General features: G+C 32.5%; 1 protein-coding gene and 1 long non-coding RNA gene across 3 annotated transcripts in view; both read right to left on the reverse strand.

Moving 5' to 3' along the window:
• Window positions 1–246: 246 nt before the first annotated feature.
• Window positions 247–1,099, reverse strand: LOC143242391 (uncharacterized). Its single transcript, XR_013022595.1, has 2 exons — window positions 635–1,099; window positions 247–513 (listed from the first exon to the last, which is right to left on the reverse strand). It is a non-coding gene; the product is annotated as an uncharacterized LOC143242391 (long non-coding RNA).
• Window positions 1,100–1,361: 262 nt separating this feature from the next.
• The window catches only part of LOC143242390 (uncharacterized), a 42,306-nt gene continuing 21,314 nt past the window's right edge, over window positions 1,362–22,353 (reverse strand). Inside the window, exons 2-10 of one of the 2 annotated variants that reach the window (XM_076485753.1) lie at window positions 21,940–22,092; window positions 20,276–20,358; window positions 17,905–18,016; window positions 17,164–17,283; window positions 15,838–15,943; window positions 13,684–13,799; window positions 7,818–7,961; window positions 7,348–7,473; window positions 1,362–2,190 (exon numbers count right to left, since the gene is read on the reverse strand). In XM_076485753.1, coding sequence (XP_076341868.1) covers window positions 1,475–2,190; window positions 7,348–7,473; window positions 7,818–7,961; window positions 13,684–13,799; window positions 15,838–15,943; window positions 17,164–17,283; window positions 17,905–18,016; window positions 20,276–20,358; window positions 21,940–22,092 — 1,676 coding nt within the window. In that variant the 3' untranslated portion in view covers window positions 1,362–1,474. The remainder of the gene's footprint in view (window positions 2,191–7,347; window positions 7,474–7,817; window positions 7,962–13,683; window positions 13,800–15,837; window positions 15,944–17,163; window positions 17,284–17,904; window positions 18,017–20,275; window positions 20,359–21,939; window positions 22,093–22,353) is intronic. The other variant, XM_076485754.1, reaches the window with a different exon arrangement.

Below are 22,353 nucleotides of genomic sequence, written 5' to 3' on the forward strand. Positions count from 1 at the left end.
ATACAAACTACACTGGATGAAGAGACACTATTCTCAGCCAGTTATAAATCTTTTGAATACAAACTATACAGGATGAAGAGACACCATTTTCAGCCAGTTATAAATCTTCTAAGTTTAATCATATAAAGTAACTTCATTCATTAAATCAACATTTTACAAAACACTCTGAAAACTGTTAAAAATTATGTTAGAAAATTTTCATTGTTGATTACCTGCTTCCTGTATAACGAATCTAAGATAGTTTCATTCATTACCTGCTTCTTGTATATCTGAGTTAGTTTTATTCATTACCTGCTTCTTGTATATCCGAGTTAGTTTCATTCATTACTTGCTTCTTGTATATCTAAGATAGTTTCATTCATTACCTGCTTCTTGTATATCTGAGTTAGTTTCATTCATTACCTGCTTCTTGTATATCCGAGTTAGTTTCATTCATTACCTGCTTCTTGTATATCTGAGTTAGTTTTATTCATTACCTGCTTCTTGTATATCTGAGTTAGTTTTATTCATTACCTGCTTCCTGTATAATGAATCTAAGATAGTTTTATTCATTACCTGCATCCTGTATATCTGAGTTAGTTTTATTCATTACCTGCTTCCTGTATAACAAATCTAAGATAGTTTCATTCATTACCTGCTTCTTGTATATCTGAGTTAGTTTCATTCATTACCTGCTTCTTGTATATCTGAGTTAGTTTCATTCATTACCTGCTTCTTGTATATCTGAGTTAGTTTCATTCATTACCTGCTTCTTGTATATCTGAGTTAGTTTCATTCATTACCTGCTTCTTGTATATCTGAGTAAGTTTCATTCATTACCTGCTTCTTGTATATCTGAGTAAGTTTTATTCATTACCTGCATCCTGTATAACAAATCTAAGTTTGTTTTAACTCGTAAAATTTGTTTATTGCAGGTAAATATATGTCTTGATCTGACACAAACCAAAAGTCTTCAGTTACAAAAGAGATCAACTAAAAACTATTACAACTTATTGTGAAAACATTTTTTTATGGAATGTTCCTGATTTCTGTCTGAGTTTGGAGTTGATGTTTTTAAGTTTATATTGAAATAACTTTCAAGTATAAAGTATTCAGAAACTGTCTTTGAAATCACTGTATATTCTGAGTAACTAACTACAGGATATTTTAGCAACTTGAAGATGTCAGTATTAGATGTCACTATAGAATGAGCTTACAGTTTGTAACTATGGAATCTATTGATAGATAGTAAAACAAGCAACAACAAACAAACATTCTTACATTTGTTGATATGAATCAATCACTTTCAATAATCAATGAAAGTAAAGTAAAAATGAAAGCACATACATTACTTGAAAAATAATAATAAGTTTTTTCAGGTAATAATTTGTGACATAAACTGGTGGTTTAAATCAATAAATTTAAATAATATATTCACTGATTGACATTAAGTTAAACAGAAAAGAGTAATATATAGCAGGAAACATTCAGTTTCCTAATCCAAGGAATTAATAATGGCCTTCATAAATGCTGTTGCTACCAGGGCAGCATACGGTTGCCAGACTTTACCTACTGTTCCATCTCTGTAGTCCGAGATGCCTCTAATGAAAATGTAGTTGTCTTGACGATTTCCACACAAAGACTCGGCTACTGCATCAAACTCGGAATCATATGCTTTGATCCCATGTTGATGAGCAAATCTAAGCCTTTCTGACATCCTTCCAGAGCTAACAACACCAAAGTGAACAACTGGTGAAACTGATGCATGTGGGTCTTCTGTTCCTGTTGGTGGTTGAGGGTGAGAGACTTCTATCACATTATCTCCTCCGACAGACATGAAAAGTTTATCAGACTCTGACGGTGGTCTCGAAAAGTCCATTTCTTGATCTAACAACAGTTGCTGTGCTTCTCCAATGTAGTTTTGCCACTGCAGATCATTCGAGCTTTGCTGTTGCCACACGAGCCGAGCGTACCTCTGCAACTGGTACTTGGGTGAAGACCAGGTTCTCACTTTGTAACCACCAGGAGAACTTGAACCCTGTTCGTCTACAGACTTCTTATTTTCACAATATACATAAATATAATTATGATCTTCTGTCGGTGCTGACACAACCACATCTCCTAATCGTACATGGTTCTTATAGTCTGTGTAATTAGGCACTCCACCACCAACTCCAACAAGAAAAACATACTCAACATTTTGAAAGGTACCTAAAAGTTTCATAATATCATATAAATGTAAAGAAATTATTTTTTACACATGTCAGTACACAGGACTTCAACACACTTTTATTCACACATACAGTACTGTAACAAGATCCAATATGTACTCTTGGTTTACACATGCAGGATTTCAACACACTTTTATTCACACATACAGAACTGTAACAAGATCCAATATATACTCTTGGTTTACACATGCTAGTAGAGAGGATTTCAACACACTTTTATTCACACATACAGTACTGTAACAAGATTTAATATGTACTCTTGGTTTACACATGTTAGTACACAGGACCTCAACACACTTTTATTCACACATACAGTACTGTAACAAGATCCAATATGTACTCTTGGTTTACACATGTTAGTACAAAGGACTTCAACACACTTTTATTCACACATACAGTACTGTAACAAGATACAATATGTACTCTTGGTTTACACATGTCAGTACAGAGGATTTCAACACACTTTTATTCACACATACAGTACTGTAACAAGATCCAATATGTACTCTTGGTTTACACATGTTAGTACAGAGGATTTCAACACACTTTTATTCACACATACAGTACTATAACAAGATCCAATATGTACTCTTGGTTTACACATGCAGGATTTCAACACACTTTTATTCACACATACAGTACTGTAACAAGATCCAATATGTACTCTTGGTTTACACATGCTAGTACAGAGGATTTCAACACACTTTTATTCACACATACAGTACTGTAACAAGATCCAATATGTACTCTTGGTTTTACATGCAGGATTTCAACACACTTTTATTCACACATACAGTACTGTAACAAGATCCAATATGTACTCTTGGTTTACACATGCTAGTACAGAGGATTTCAACACACTTTTATTCACACATACAGTACTGTAACAAGATTTAATATGTACTCTTGGTTTACACATGTTAGTACACAGGACTTGAACACACTTTTATTCACACATACAGTACTGTAACAAGATTTAATATGTACTCTTGGTTTACACATGTTAGTACACAGGACCTCAACACACTTTTATTCACACATACAGTACTGTAACAAGATCCAATATGTACTCTTGGTTTACACATGTTAGTACAAAGGACTTCAACACACTTTTATTCACACATACAGTACTGTAACAAGATACAATATGTACTCTTGGTTTACACATGTCAGTACAGAGGATTTCAACACACTTTTATTCACACATACAGTACTGTAACAAGATCCAATATGTGCTCTTGGTTTACACATGTTAGTACAGAGGATTTCAACACACTTTTATTCACACATACAGTACTATAACAAGATCCAATATGTACTCTTGGTTTACACATGCAGGATTTCAACACACTTTTATTCACACATACAGTACTGTAACAAGATCCAATATGTACTCTTGGTTTACACATGCTAGTACAGAGGATTTCAACACACTTTTATTCACACATACAGTACTGTAACAAGATCCAATATGTACTCTTGGTTTACACATGCAGGATTTCAACACACTTTTATTCACACATACAGTACTGTAACAAGATCCAATATGTACTCTTGGTTTACACATGCTAGTACAGAGGATTTCAACACACTTTTATTCACACATACAGTACTGTAACAAGATCCAATATGTACTCTTGGTTTACACATGCTAGTACAGAGGATTTCAACACACTTTTATTCACACATACAGTACTGTAACAAGATCCAATATGTACTCTTGGTTTACACATGCAGGATTTCAACACACTTTTATTCACACATACAGTACTGTAACAAGATCCAATATGTACTCTTGGTTTACACATGTTAGTACAGAGGATATCAACACACTTTTATTCACACATACAGTACTGTAACAAGATCCAATATGTACTCTTGGTTTACACATGCAGGATTTCAACACACTTTTATTCACACATACAGTACTATAACAAGATCCAATATGTACTCTTGGTTTACACATGCAGGATTTCAACACACTTTTATTCACACATACAGTACTGTAACAAGATTTAATATGTACTCTTGGTTTACACATGTTAGTACACAGGACTTGAACACACTTTTATTCACACATACAGTACTGTAACAAGATCCAATATGTACTCTTGGTTTACACATGTTAGTACAGAGGATTTCAACACACTTTTATTCACACATACAGTACTGTAACAAGACCCAATATGTACTCTTGGTTTACACATGCAGGATTTCAACACACTTTTATTCACACATACAGTACTATAACAAGATCCAATATGTACTCTTGGTTTACACATGCAGGATTTCAACACACTTTATTCACACATACAGTACTGTAACAAGATTTAATATGTACTCTTGGTTTACACATGTTAGTACACAGGACTTGAACACACTTTTATTCACACATACAGTACTGTAACAAGATCCAATATGTACTCTTGGTTTACACATGCTAGTACAGAGGATTTCAACACACTTTTATTCACACATACAGTACTGTAACAAGATCCAATATGTACTCTTGGTTTACACATGCAGGATTTCAACACACTTTTATTCACACATACAGTACTGTAACAAGATCCAATATGTACTCTTGGTTTACACATGCTAGTACAGAGGATTTCAACACACTTTTATTCACACATACAGTACTGTAACAAGATCCAATATGTACTCTTGGTTTACACATGCAGGATTTCAACACACCTTTATTCACACATACAGTACTGTAACAAGATCCAATATGTACTCTTGGTTTTCACATGTTAGTACAGAGGATATCAACACACTTTTATTCACACATACAGTACTGTAACAAGATACAATATGTACTCTTGGTTTACACATGTTAGTACAGAGGATTTCAACACACTTTTATTCACACATACAGTACTGTAACAAGATCCAATATGTACTCTTGGTTTACACATGCAGGATTTCAACACACTTTTATTCACACATACAGTACTATAACAAGATCCAATATGTACTCTTGGTTTACACATGCAGGATTTCAACACACTTTTATTCACACATACAGTACTGTAACAAGATTTAATATGTACTCTTGGTTTACACATGTTAGTACACAGGACTTGAACACACTTTTATTCACACATACAGTACTGTAACAAGATCCAATATGTACTCTTGGTTTACATGTTAGCACAGAGGATTTCAACACACTTTTATTCACACATACAGTACTGTAACAAGATCCAATATGTACTCTTGGTTTACACATGTTAGTACAGAGGATTTCAACACACTTTTATTCACACATACAGTACTGTAACAAGATCCAATATGTACTCTTGGTTTACACATGTTAGTACAGAGGATTTCAACACACTTTTATTCACACATACAGTACTGTAACAAGATCCAATATGTACTCTTGGTTTACACATGCTAGTACAGAGGATTTCAACACACTTTTATTCACACATACAGTACTGTAACAAGATCCAATATGTACTCTTGGTTTACACATGCAGGATTTCAACACACTTTTATTCACACATACAGAACTGTAACAAGATCAAATATGTACTCTTGGTTTACACATGCTAGTAGAGAGGATTTCAACACACTTTTATTCACACATACAGTACTGTAACAAGATCCAATATGTACTCTTGGTTTACACATGCAGGATTTCAACACACTTTTATTCACACATACAGTACTGTAACAAGATCCAATATGTACTCTTGGTTTACACATGCTAGTACAGAGAATTTCAACACACTTTTATTCACACATACAGTACTGTAACAAGATCCAATATGTACTCTTGGTTTACACATGTTAGTACACAGGACTTCAACACAATTTTATTCACACATACAGTACTGTAACAAGATCCAATATGTACTCTTGGTTTACACATGTTAGTACAGAGGATTTCAACACACTTTTATTCACACATACAGTACTGTAACAAGATCCAATATGTACTCTTGGTTTACACATGTTAGTACAGAGGACTTCAACACACTTTTATTCACACATACAGTACTGTAACAAGATTTAATATGTACTCTTGGTTTACACATGTTAGTACACAGGACTTGAACACACTTTTATTCACACATACAGTACTGTAACAAGATCCAATATGTACTCTTGGTTTACACATGTTAGCACAGAGGATTTCAACACACTTTTATTCACACATACAGTACTGTAACAAGATCCAATATGTACTCTTGGTTTACACATGTTAGTACAGAGGATTTCAACACACTTTTATTCACACATACAGTACTGTAACAAGATCCAATATGTACTCTTGGTTTACACATGTTAGTACAGAGGATTTCAACACACTTTTATTCACACATACAGTACTGTAACAAGATCCAATATGTACTCTTGGTTTACACATGCTAGTACAGAGGATTTCAACACACTTTTATTCACACATACAGTACTGTAACAAGATCCAATATGTACTCTTGGTTTACACATGCTAGTACAGAGGATTTCAACACACTTTTATTCACACATACAGTACTGTAACAAGATCAATATGTACTCTTGGTTTACACATGCAGGATTTCAACACACTTTTATTCACACATACAGAACTGTAACAAGATCAAATATGTACTCTTGGTTTACACATGCTAGTAGAGAGGATTTCAACACACTTTTATTCACACATACAGTACTGTAACAAGACCCAATATGTACTCTTGGTTTACACATGCAGGATTTCAACACACTTTTATTCACACATACAGTACTGTAACAAGATCCAATATGTACTCTTGGTTTACACATGCTAGTACAGAGAATTTCAACACACTTTTATTCACACATACAGTACTGTAACAAGATCCAATATGTACTCTTGGTTTACACATGTTAGTACAGAGGATTTCAACACACTTTTATTCACACATACAGTACTGTAACAAGATCCAATATGTACTCTTGGTTTACACATGTTAGTACAGAGGACTTCAACACACTTTTATTCACACATACAGTACTGTAACAAGATCCAATATGTACTCTTGGTTTACACATGTTAGTACACAGGACCTCAACACAATTTTATTCACACATACAGTACTGTAACAAGATCCAATATGTACTCTTAGTTTACAAATGCAGGATTTCAACAATATAACCTTACCTAATAGTCGAGTAGTGGTATTACCAGCTGCGATCATAGCTGAACGATCGTGACCAACGCAAGGTAACTTAGTAGCTACGACTCGATGTGACCCAATGTCACCAAGTGTATAGACGTGGGATTCACCTGACAAAATTAAAAGTACATTTACAATTATAGATATGTGGTTCATAATGAATCTATTTACTGGAAAATATAAGTATGTGTTGATTAACCTATGAGTTAAGATACAGCTCTGTGTTCCAATAAAGGTCACTTTGTGTTTTACTTTACTGTATGTTAACAATATGGTCACAATAGCTGAAATGTTTTTTCTCCAATAAAAACTTTAAACAATATTAAATATTAAACAATAATACGGTTTCATTTACTGTTTCATCAGGTCAACCAAATCTTTTATAAAGGTACAGTAAGTTTAACAGGATTGTATATTACCCATCATTTGTTTAAAGTTATGATTTCTACCTTACCTTCTGTTTTATACCTGAAATACACTTCCTTGTTCTCTATCATCGAATCAACAGCCACCTTCTCGCAGTACTTGGATGTAATAATTGCAATGGTTGGCTGCTGGAAACTGACAACCTTTGGCATCTGACGAACCATTTTGACATCTAAAGGTGAAGAGAAATAATTATGGTATAACTGGAATGATAAAAAGGAAAAGACAATAATTATATTGAGATATAATAATGAGAACTATAAGGAGCTGGAACAGTATCACACTTACAACATTCTATTAGAGTTATCAGAAAAAAGAACAGTTTCACACTTACAACAATTTATCAGATTTATTAGAAAGCGTAATACACTTACAGCATTATATTTATTAGAGAAAAGAACAGAAAATACTAAAATTAGTCTGTCAGCTTCATTATAAGAAAGACAGAAATACAATTACAAGTGTCAGGTTCACTAAAATGAATAAGTAAAATCATTAAACGCAGTATGAAAGTTGTGAGAAGTATCAATGGAAGAATATTAATTACAACCCACCTAATGTATACAGATGAAGGGAAATATACAATATAATAATTAAGTAGGGATAACTACATTTTATATTCATACAAGGGTTAAAACAACTGAACTATAAGAATCTATTAACACATTATAGTTACAGGCCATCAAATGTAAAAGAATGAAGAAGACAAAATATCAATATGGCCACAGAACTGAAAGAATGAACATGAAAGATATTGTCTTCCCATTATAAGGACAAAGATGAAAGATATTATCTTCCCATTATAATAATAAAGATGAAAGGTACTGTTTTCCCATTATAAAAATGAAGATGAAACATATTGTCTTCCCATTATAAGAATGAAGATGCAAGATACTGTCTTCCTATTATAAGGATGAAGATGAAATATACTGTCTTCCTATTATAAGGATGAAGATGAAAGATACTGTCTTCCTATTATAAGAACAAAGATGAAAGATATTGTCTTCCTATTATAAGAACAAAGATGAAAGATATTGTCTTCCTATTATAAGAATGAAGATGAAAGATATTGTCTTCCTCTTATAAGGACGAAGATGAAAGATATTATCTTCCCATTATAATAATAAAGATGAAAGGTACTGTTTTCCCATTATAAGAATGAAGATGAAACATATTGTCTTCCCATTATAAGAATGAAGATGCAAGATACTGTCTTCCTATTATAAGGATGAAGATGAAATATACTGTCTTCCTATTATAAGGATGAAGATGAAAGATACTGTCTTCCTATTATAAGAACAAAGATGAAAGATATTGTCTTCCTATTATAAGAATGAAGATGAAGAGGTATTGTTTTCCCATTATAAGGATGAAGATAAAAGATATTGTCTTCCCATTATAAGAATGATGATGAAATATACTGTCTTCCCATTATAAGGATGAAGATAAAAGATATTGTCTTCCTATTATAATAATAAAGATCAGAGATTCTGTCTTCCTATTATAAGGATGAAGATAAAAGATATTGTCTTCCCATTATAAGAATGAAGATGAAAGATATTGTCTTCCTATTATAATAATAAAGATCAAAGATATTGTCTTCCTATTATAAGAATGAGGATGACATAAGACATCTTCCCATTATAAGAATGAGGATGACATAAGACATCTTCCCATTATGAGAATGAAGATGAAAGATATTGTTACTGATTATGTAACAAAATTGAAAGAATGAATGAAATTTTAAATTCAGTCAATCAGAATTAAAATAATGAAAGAATCCTTTGACTGAAATCTACCACAACTGCAAGTATATATTAAGAAAATATATATTACATTACACTAAAATTATGAGTAAACAATTGTCAACATGGTGACTTTTGAACAATGTACAGTTTAAAGAAAGAAATTAAAAACTGTCTTTTATAGAATTCTTTTGTACCTTTGTCATGGAAAAGACAGACTTTACAAAATATACTGAAGTAAGAAGTTTTAAACAAGTAACTTTAACACAATTTAAACATAAAATAGTCATGAACAGTTTCAAACAAGTAACTTTAACACAATTTAAACATAAAATAGTCAAGAAAAGAACTAACTTTTACTGACACTTATAAATGTAAAAAGACAATTTTAAAGAACTTTAATAAGATTAAAATGAGAAAGAAATACAAAAACATTTAATTAAATTTACATTTCATAATTTATGTAACAACCAAAAGATGTTTATGATAATAAATAGTTTTTCTATTTAAGTTCCCTAGAAACAGAGGGTTAAAGCTATTTTCAAATGTGGCTCCATGTTGATGATAGTGACTTCTGGTCTGTGTTTTCCCTCACACCATGCATGTTCTGTTACTTCAGACTTGTTGATCTCATTTTAGATGGTTGACAAAGGTTGACCTGTTTCTCCCTTGTATGATCTACCACAGCTGCATGAAATGTCATATACACAGTTGTTCCTTAGATGTTGGTGGTCTGCCTTTGGTCATTCTCCTTTGGAGTTTTGTATTACTTTTGTAGATGGTCCTGATGTTGTTTTGTCCACAGATTATCTATAGCTTCTCTAATAGTCTTCTGGTATATGAAAGTGACACAGTTTCTATCTGTGCTGTGCCTGTTATTCAGTATGTCCTCTGTGTTTCTGTTCTATGAAACCCTTTAGGTACTCATTTGTCTGGAAATTCTCTGTTAACTCGTACATTTATTGTTTTCTTATAATATTATCAGTGTGATGGTACTCTCATGATTCTGTAACATCTCATTGTGCCTTTCTTAACAGTATCTGGACAGTGTGACTTGAACTTAAGATAGTGATGTTAGATTGCACCTCTTTCCACTTGAACACCTAGGAATGGTAGTACATTGTAGTTTTTGCATTCCATAGTGAACTGGATTAATGGTTGAAGACTGCTGATACTGTTCAGGAATGATGTACCATCTTCTTGATGTTACCACAGAACAAACGTGCCATTCCCTCCGTTGGTAATACCTTCTATTTAGATGGAAGGATGTAGCAGTTAAAGTGAACAAGAGCAGCTTCATGATGTTATTGGTTGTTATTTCTAGTAGTGTCATTCATTTGTTAACCAGTTGTATACCAGATGTTATGGGCACATCATTAATCAAGGAGACGAAGTGGGTAGAGTTCTTCAAGTACAAAGAGGACTTCCCACTCGGGAAGTTGATCACCTCGACCAGAAATTGGAGCTACGATGGAAAGTAAGGTGGACTAAAGAAGCACCACACATAACAATGACTAGTAACCATATCGGTGAGTAAAGCATACATGTAAGCCTCATATGATTCCCAGTATTTTGAAAAAAAAAATAGAAGAAAGAATACTTGAGTTAAAAAAATAGAAATACTTCCAAAATGTCCTCCTGATAGCCAAGTGGTTACTGTATTTGGATCAAAGGTTCAAGGGTTTGAATGCTAATAAGTTTACAAAAAAGCTTTTGGATAGTAATGTATACAAAAATGAATAATATAGATCCAGATGATGGCCAGAGAATTCACTGATCGAAATATTGTGAAAATAATTATCATCAAGAAGGGAATAATACTGCTATTAATGATACCATAAGTAATACTAATTTCTTATCTTCATTATCCTATAAAACTATAGAGCTAGAAAGGTAATAAAGAAATAAATAAGGAATATAACAATTGTTTTGTTTTGAAGTTTTTGCAAAGCTACTTGAGGACTCTCTGCATTAACCATCTCTAAGTTAGCAATAAGAAACTAGAAGGAAGGCAGCTAGTCAACACAAACCTATCACCTACTTTTGGGCTGCTCTTTTACTAACAAATAGTGAGATTGTCCATTAGACTATAATGCTCCAACAGCTGAAAGAGCGAGCATGTTTTGTGTGAGGGTGATTCATACCTACGACCCTCAAATTACAAGTTGAATTCCCTAACCACCTGGCATGTCAGGCTGATATGAACATAAAATGTATTCTACAAAATTACTTGTAAATCTAAAACCAGTAACACCACAATTACATATATCTTTATAATTATTTGTCACATGTGTAATGTTCAATGTTAAAAACTCAAGATTATTTTATACAAAATTCTAAAAGTAAGACAGTTTCCAGTCTCAAAACCGTCATTTTAGTACAACCTGGAAATTTAATTGGTATTAACACACATGAATCTATTAAATAAGGATGATAGATCCGATGGATATATTGTCACCAGATGGCATGAAATTCTTTAATATACAAATTGGTCTTCTGGTAATTGTATAAACAAAATTACATTTTATGAAACATTACAATCCTCATGACCAAGAACTAATATAAACATTATAATCCTCATGACTATGGACTAATATAAACACTACGATCCTCATGACCACGGACTAATATAAACACTACAATCCTCATGACCACGGACTAATATAAACATTACAATCCTCATGCCCACGGACTAATATAAACATTACAATCCTCATGCCCACGGACTAATATAAACATTACAATCCTCATGCCCACGGACTAATATAAATATTACAATCCTCATGACCATGGACTAATATAAACATTACAATCCTCATGACCACGGACTAATATAAACATTATAATCCTCATGACCATGGACTAATATAAACATTACAATCCTCATGACCACGGACTAATATAAACATTACAATCCTCATGACCATGGACTAATATAAACATTACAATCCTCATGACCACGGACTAATATAAACATTACAAACCTCATGACCACGGACTAATATAAACATTACAATCCTCATGACCATGGACTAATGGAAACATTACAATCCTCATGACCACGGAATAATATAAACATTACAATCCTCATGACCACGGACTAATATAAACATTACAATCCTCATGACCACAGACTAATATAAACATTACAATCCTCATGACCATGGACTAATATAAACATTATAATCCTCATGACTATGGACTAATATAAACATTATAATCCTCATGACCACGGACTAATATAAACATTACAATCCTCATGATCACGGACTAATATAATCAAAACATGCATATGAAATTGTTTTCCAATCTCATTTGGTTTTTACTAATTTTAATCTTGCATAGCATGTTATTGGTCATTTATTATATGTTTGAGACTGGAAAATGTCTTATTTTGAGAACTGTGTATGAAATAATTGTGACTTTTTTAAATTATAATTTTAACCATATTTTGTAACACCCTTTTCAGAAATAATGAAACAACTGTAATATGTTAATGAGCTTGAAAAGTACTTGTAATGATTATTGTTACAAATGTTAACAAATGGCTCAAGATTTTATGAAGATTATTTTAGTGACATCCTAACATAGTGGGAAACTAAAAATCAAAACAGAAGATACCTTACAATGTAATGTTGCTAAAGAGGGGAGGCTATCTTAAGTACATTGTATTAACTGTTGTGACAAACAACACAGCAAACATTGTATTAACTGTTATGACAAACAACACAGCGAACATTGTATTAACTGTTATGACTACCCATGTTCTTAGTTTACAAACAACACAGCAAACATTGTATTAACTGTTATGGCTACCCATGTTCTTAGTTTACAAACAACACAGCGAACATTGTATTAACTGTTATGGCTACCCATGTTCTTAGTTTACAAACAACACAGTGAACATTGTATTAACTGTTATGGCTACCCATGTTTTTAGTTTACAAACAACACAGCGAACATTGTATTAACTGTTATGGCTACCCATGTTCTTAGTTTACAAACAACACATTAATTGTGAATTTCCAACAGTTTTGTCAAATATGCAATACCATCAGTCACATCATATATGAAATGTACTGGTATAAAGACAGTAGATAAAACTGTTAATACAAACAATAATAATGTGTAACTATAAAGTATCTTTACCTTTATCATTCTGAGTAATTCTGGTATAGTTCTTATCACCAAGACACCTAATCAATGACCTAGAAAGGAGCTGCTCAATGGAACTATGGACTTCTTCTTCATTTCCTCTGGACTGTCTACATTGAACAATCATAAGTAATCTTTCAGGTAACAGTTCCATCTGAACTACAAATATGTTAGTTCACACATTAATCTTACTAGCTGGGGTACCTGCACCCTGGACAGAAATTATGTCAATTCATGATTAATAAAAGGTTATCTTAGAACATTGAAATTTGTTTCCTTTATAAATTATTTTTAAAAAATGCTCATAAAAACAGTAAAACGAAATATGAAACCAAAGATTTGAATGTATCTCCTCATTGATCCAAGAAACCTTTATGCCAAATTTGGTGAAGATCCATTAACAAGGGCAAAGAAGTGGTAAAAAGAAACCTTGAAAAATACTCATAAAAACTGCAATATGCCAAATTGAAAATTTGTGTGTATTTTCCCATGGACCTATTGAACTTCTCTACTAATTTTGGTGAAGATCCATCAACACCCTGTAAAATATAGTGCCAGTGCATTAGATCTGCATGTGATGTATTCATGACGTTATATCTGTACCCTGAGAATGGAGAAAAATAAAGTTCTCTGTGAGAAAAAAATGGAGGTGAAACAGGAAAATCTCGACACCTACCACAAATCTACATGGACATAGAATAAATATTTCTTAAAATTGGTGCTTACACAGTGCATAAAAGAAAAGTTATTCCAGTATCATATAAGCAAGAGTTCTACCATAGTATGATGATGAGTGTGGTTCACATACATAAACCATGCAATAGATGAACCTACACACATTAATCTTATGGTGAGTATGGTTCACACACACATGAACTTTGTAACAGATAAGGTTCATACAAACTGTGCAGTGAATGATGTAAAAATGATGTAAATGATGTAAATCTAGAAGTAATGTAATTTTGACACAAGGTACAGGCTGCTGTTCTTAATGTAAAAAAACTATATGAAATAAAAGAGTCTCCCATATACTAAAAACATTGGTCATACAATAGATCCATGGAATGTGTCTTTATGATTATATGAATTTTTACAGAAAGTGTTTTTATAACAATGTGAAACTTCCACAGAAAGTGTCTTTACAATCATATGAAACTTCTATGGAAAGCATATTTATGACCAAACTATACACCCATGGAAAGTGTCTTCACGATTACATGAAATGTTGACAGAAATTGGCTTTACAATTGCATCAGACTTCCACAGAAAATGTTTTTATTATTACATGAAACTTCCACAGAAAGTGTCTTTAGTATCACATGAAACTTCACAAGATTAATTTTAAATGGCTAAAACATCAACAAATAAACACAATATTAATGTGAGATCTTGTTAATAAACAGTTCTTATATTTATACATCCATTCAGTACTACACTTGTTCAAATTTAACTCCACACAATCAGAGTAAACATCTTCAAAACACAACATCTCATCTTATACAGACAGAAAGACTGTTATAAACACAAAATTTAAACCAAAGATAACAACACTGCTGATTAAAGATATGAGCACAGTTATGTGTTACATAATAACACAATGGGTTACAAGATTGTTAAACACAAAATTCAACCAAACATAATAACACAAGAAGATCCAAAATGTGTTTATTTATCAAATGAACTTTAGGTTCTAATAAATGAAATATACTAACAAGTGTTATGATGCATGTTTTCAAACAATTTCTTCCCAAACATTTCATATTTTCACTAAAATTTAAAACTCCAGTTTCTTTATTCAGAAACAAAACTATGTGGAAATACTATCTTTCACCAATAATTCCATTTTATCAACTTGGATGAGTAATTTAGAAAGAACTGTTGGACAACCATGAGAACTAACTTAGAAACAATTATTGGTTAAACACCAGGGCTATCTTAGCAACAACAGTTGGTCAACAGAATACAATAAAAATAATGAGAACAGAACTAAAGTTTTAAATATTAAAACTAACCTAACTAAATCTTCAACAGACACAGGATTTGGATATGCTGATTCTATCAGCTCTAAAATATATACATAACAGTTGGTCAACAGAATACAATAAAAATAATGAGAACAGAACTAAACTTTTAAATATTAAAACTAACCTAACTAAATCTTCAACAGACACAGGATTTGGATATGCTGATTCTATCAGCTCTAAAATACTCTCTTCCTCTAGCTTTCCATTGTTGGCACCTTCATCCAAATGACCTGTTTGAAATTAAGAAATAAAACTTTATAAATATAAATGAATCCTGTTGAGAACATACAACTAGCACAATATATATGTTAAATACTATTATAAGCTTATTCAAACTGTATGTGTTTAGTGCACAGATCTGTTTTAACAGATACCAGTACTAAAACACTCAAAACCACTATGGATTTAATAACTCACATGGAAGTAAGATTTCTCATAACTGTTAAATAGATTAGACGTGACTATACATTATAGCACAGTGTGTGCTCAGGTGGCTTATTAACTATGTTACATATGATAATTATATTACAGCACAGTGGACTCCATGTGGTTATTTTTATCACAGAAGTGTTTGTGAGCATATGTTATGTATCCAAAAAGCTGTGTACATTAGGATCACATAACATACGTATTAAAAGACAAACATAACGTTATAACATTTGTCTGTTGGTGCTCGAATGTAGCTTTACCATTATTATATACAGTCTTAAGAATTATAAGAATCATCTTCGTAATGTATGACATAAACAACTGCTAATAAAAAAGTTTTTTTACCTCATTTTATCTCTTTAAACAAATTATATGTAATAAACCAAGAGGGTTGCCACCATAAAATATTATCACTGTCCTTTATCAAACTGTATGACACGTAGTTTTAATCTGTTCAAACTCTACCACTTGTAAAGGTTCCCTCCCAAGCCCTTAAATGTATCACGTTAATCTGTGGTATTTATTATGTGTTGTTAAACGCTACGTACGCGCCAGTAAAATAAATCACTTGAGGGTGTAAAGATGTGGAAAATGATGGAGTATAACTCCAAGGTGTGCAACAATGAACATTTGTAAATGGTTGGTTCATTGTTAAACCACAAAATGAATCTAGTGTACACCTGACTTTCAATAGTTATAGATAACTACATGTTATAATCTATAACACAAACTACTGGCAATCCTTGTAGTTTTACTGTCACAAATAAGAAATTTTGTGTAGAAAGAACTTGAGAGTTATTGTTATAATTCTAAGAAACTACAAGTTTAGTACCTAGCAGATAATAAAGCCATGACCATAGCAACAGTTCAAACAATACAAATATTATTTAAATAATCTATATTATTTGATGTACAGATTTAACATTACTCCTTTAGAAGCCACTAAAGCTGTAAAGAAAAAACCTGACTTAAGGTGAATTTTCACAACATGTAAAGATCGTATTATGTAAAAAACACTCACCTGATCCATTTGGAAAGTCAGTCGTATCTTCTAGTTGTCTTAACTCTACCTCGATCTTTCTTATGGTAACATATTTTAACTGCATAAGTTTCATGATTTTCTTTATGAATCCCACATAATCTGAAAAAGGCATCATTGACTTGTAGTCTCACTGCTGATTATTCTTTGAAATAACAAATCTCTTCATGTAAGACGCACCTCAAAGTTTATTGTAAACTGTGTGCCTAACAGGTTTTACCAGATGTACAAATAAAGATAATTCTACTTATTCTGACCTTTAAATGGCTACATGAGAATGAATTTGATCTCAACCCATGTTTCAATTTGTAATTCTAAAAACATATGAACGAAAGTAAACAATAACGTCATAATACATAAACCACACGATATCTGCAACGTCCACTACCAAGAAGGCCTTTAGCCTAATCCTATGACTTAGTTCAACCATCTTTAACACAAAATTTATGTTACTTCATAAATTTAAATATTTTCTAATATTTATCAAAATATATATTTAGTATTAAATATCTACCAACATGTAGAACCTTTGAATGCATTTGTTTAATAGCCGTTATTCAGACTCTTACAAAATAAAATTATTCTAAAACGTTAGCTGACTATTAAAAAATTAGAAAGAAAATGGTCTGGAACATAATTAAGCATATTTTTTTTATAAAATATCATTTTATATTTACATTTTAACAATGTAATTCAAAAGAATGCAGACAGACACTGAAGTACCTTTTGGGAATTCACACGGACTAACTAAATCTCGAAAAAAATCCTGTGCATCTCGCATTTTGTCAGTATCCAAAACATTGGTTTTAAACCACAATTTAAGCTGTCGGCTTTCCTGAAGGAAAACAAACAGTATTTCTTATATTCAACCACATAAATCAAGACATTTTTAAAACTGTCTAAATAAGAGTGAAACGTGGTCAAAATATTGTTCTAGTTTCTTATGGTCACTTATCAACAGATATCATGGTTCCTTAAAAACATAAATGTGGAAACATTTCAAGAACAAGTTACTTAACATCAAACTACACCCTACCATTCATTACTTGGTAAATTATTAAATATATCTCAGAATATACTTTATACCATTACTTGCTGAATAATTACTTTGTTATTAGAAGTTATGTTCTTGTGAAACCTTTTGATAATCAAATCTTTAAACCTGTGTTCATGTACAAACCCTCATATGTATTTAATAAACATCAGTATAACATAGGACAACAAAAAATATTGTTACTATCAACAGTTAAGATGACAACAGAAGATACTGTTACTATCAATAGGTAAAGGGACAACAAAATATACTATTAGTATCAACAGCTAAGAGACAACAAAAGATAGTTACTACCAACAGCTAAGGGAAAACAAAATATACTGTTACTACCAACAGCTAAGGGAAAACAAAATATACTGTTACTATCAACAGTTAAGAGGACAACAGAAGATACTGTTACTATCAATAGGTAAAGGGACAACAAAATATACTATTAGTATCAACAGCTAAGAGACAACAAAAGATAGTTACTACCAACAGCTAAGGGAAAACAAAATATACTGTTACTACCAACAGCTAAGGGAAAACAAAATATACTGTTACTACCAACAGCTAAGGGAAAACAAAATATACTGTTACTATCAACAGCTAAGAGGACAACAATAGATACTGATACTATCAATAGCTAGGTGGACAACAATAGATACTGATACTAACAACAGCTAAGGGAACAACAATAGATACTGATACGATCAACTGCTAAGGGGGCAACAATAGATACTGATATAATCAACAGCTAAGGGGGCAACGATGCTGGTACTATCAACAGCTAAGGGGGCAACAATAGATACTGATACTATCAACTGCTAAGGGGGCAACAATAGATACTGATACTATCAACTGCTAAGGGGACAACAATAGATACTGATACTATCAACAGCTAAGGGGGCAACAATAGATACTGATACTATCAACTGCTAAGGGAACAACAATAGATACTGATACGATCAACTGCTAAGGGGGCAACAATAGATACTGATATAATCAACAGCTAAGGGGACAACGATGCTGGTACTATCAACAGCTAAGGGGGCAACAATAGATACTGATACTATCAACTGCTAGGTGGACAACAATAGATACTGATACTATCAACTGCTAAGGGGACAACAATAGATACTGATACTAACAACAGCTAAGAGGGCAACAATAGATACTGGTACTATCAACAGCTAAGGGGGCAACGATGCTGGTACTATCAACAGCTAAGGGGGCAACAATAGATACTGATACTATCAACTGCTAGGTGGACAACAATAGATACTGATACTATCAACTGCTAAGGGGACAACAATAGATACTGATACTAACAACAGCTAAGAGGGCAACAATAGATACTGGTACTATCAACAGCTAAGGGGACAACAATAGATACTGATATAATCAACAGCTAAGGGGGCAACAATAGATACTGGTACTATCAACAGCTAAGGGGACAACAATAGATACTGATACTATCAACAGCTAAGGGGGCAACAATAGATACTGATACTATCAACTGCTAAGGGGGCAACAATAGATACTGATACTATCAACAGCTAAGGGGACAACAATAGATACTGATACTATCAACAGCTAAGGGGCAACAATAGATACAGATACTATCAACAGCTAAGGGAACAACAATAGATACTGACACTATCAACAGCTAGGTGGACAACAATAGATACTGATACTAACAACAGCTCAGGAAATCAGCCAATTTTCTGAAATTTCAACTCATTCATCATGAATAAGCTTGCTTCTCACCACCATTACATTAAATAACATTTTTCACATTATAAAATGCCTGACATGTACTTAATTAATGATTAATAGTCATAGAAAGGCATTTTAAAAGTAAAGAGTACATGTTTATGTATATTGTTCCAATGAGCTGCTTCTTACTAAGCCTTATTTATGCCCCGGTTCTGAAAGTAGAAATATGGTGAATGCTTATCTCTCTTAACAAACCAATTTCTGTTCACCAAAGCATTTCTCATTAATTGAAATGAACTCATTAACTGATACATAAAAGAAAACTATCAATCATTTTATTACCTTCGTACGACAGTTTTTCGTTGCATTCGTTAGGAAAACTTTGAACTGCAAGGTAAGCTCTGGCGGTTTCCTCTCATCTGTTTCTGAAACAACAATTTGTTAAATTTTCCCTAAGTCTCTGGTATTAAGTGTTAATTGTTTCCAAGTATGCACACAGTCACTGAGTATAATAAATATACTTTCACCAATATTTTTCAAAAATAAACAGATTCATCCTTTAATATCTATTGTTTAGTTACACAGAAACAACAGAACACAAATATACATATTAGGCTTCTTCCGCTAGTACAGCGGGAAGTTTACGGATTTACAACGCTAAAATGAAGGGTTCGATTCCTGTCAGTGTGATCCGCAGATTGTCCGATGTGGCTTTGTTATAAGAAATCCACACATGTATATATTATACTAATTCGAGTCTCAAGACAAAAAGTATTTCCAAATTTTGGTGAAAATAAATAATATATTCACATCTGTTTGCTGGTAAATAACAAACAGGCTTCCAAATTGCACAAATAATACATTCAAAATAAAAATGTAAACCATTATTGGAATGTTATGAGTTACGTGACCCAGATTAAAGACCTTTTAATAAACCAATTTAAAACAAGTTACTTTAGTGCAACACATACCAACTGGATAACTTACGTTTCATTTAACATCTACAGATAGATAAAATGTATCATAACTAATTACTTAAATAACTTATAGGAAGGATCTGTCAATTATCTGTTATTTATTTACAGATAAACGAGAAAATAATTGATTGGACTTCGCATTTATTTTTAGTTTCTGTAGTTTTTTTTTAACGTATGCTCGTTTAGGCATCATTTCATAAGTAATAAAGTTCGTCCTTTAGATAGATACATTCACTACTTTAATTCTTTGCACATACGAAGGACTCGTAAATTGTTTTCTTGGACCAGTAGTACACGAAGTCCTGAATTTCTGACCGATGCATCAAGATTTTTAAAATTTTACAGTTAAGGTCACAAGGTTAAGGGTTTTTGACATCATAACACGTTATTTCGAAAACATGTTTTATGTTTGATAATGCTAAAGCAAAATTAATAGTATTCCAGGTGGTAAGGGCGCTCAACTCTCACTCTGAGAGTCACGGTTTTAAACGTGCTTGCCCTTTCTGCAGTGGGATTTTATAATGTGCAATAAGTCATACTATTTGTTGGTAAAATAATAGCCCAAGAGTTGGCGGTGGGTGGTGATGACTATTGCCTTCCCTCTAATGTTTGACTACTAAATTAGAAACAGCTGGCGCAGATTCTAAGCAATGGTATTCCACTCGCACTGTAGTGTGACTCGTGACGTAAATAAACAAACAAAAAAGCACCTCGAATGAATTCTTTAAACGTTGAACTTTAGTTCCGAAAGTTGCTCAAATAGTGCAGACACTATAAGCAAGCAAATGTATCCTAAAATTCGATAATAAAATATATATTCATCCGGTTGTTAGATACATAGTAAAATCAAAATGTTTTCAGAAAATCATACCTCACAACAAGTCCAAAGAACTTATATTTTGTGACGATGGCATGACTGTATATACATAATTCGTTTAATTATGAATAACTTATTACGAAATAAGCTTCAAGGAAACAAAAATTTTTTTGAAAATGAGTGAAAATTAAATGCAGTTGTTGGTGATTTACCTAAAGCTTCTTTCTTATTTATGACGATACCCTTGTGATCGCCACCAGCTACGTGAACAACATTGTTGTCGTCTACTGTAATTGGTGTCGTTCGTTCCAGTTTGAGTCGTGTATATCCCTGACTCTTCTTAGTTGGTGTGAGGACAATTTTTTCTGAAACACGATATAAAAGGAAACAAAGAAAAAATTACGTCACAAATACTGTTACACACTTTATGTCGTAATTTGTGAGTTTATTTATTTTACCGTATAATATTATTAATATGACTACAATTTAGAATTCATACATGAAATAAATACATCCTGTTGTGTGTGGTGTTACACGACTCAATGTTGCTTGTTCAAACGCAACGTAAACGCCTGTGTGTTGTGTTACTGTTGGTGAATTTTTTACGTGTTTGCCTCGTTTGTTTG

Source organism: Tachypleus tridentatus, unplaced genomic scaffold, assembly GCF_004210375.1.
Source record: "Tachypleus tridentatus isolate NWPU-2018 unplaced genomic scaffold, ASM421037v1 Hic_cluster_2, whole genome shotgun sequence".
Taxonomy (NCBI): Eukaryota; Metazoa; Arthropoda; class Merostomata; order Xiphosura; family Limulidae; genus Tachypleus; species Tachypleus tridentatus.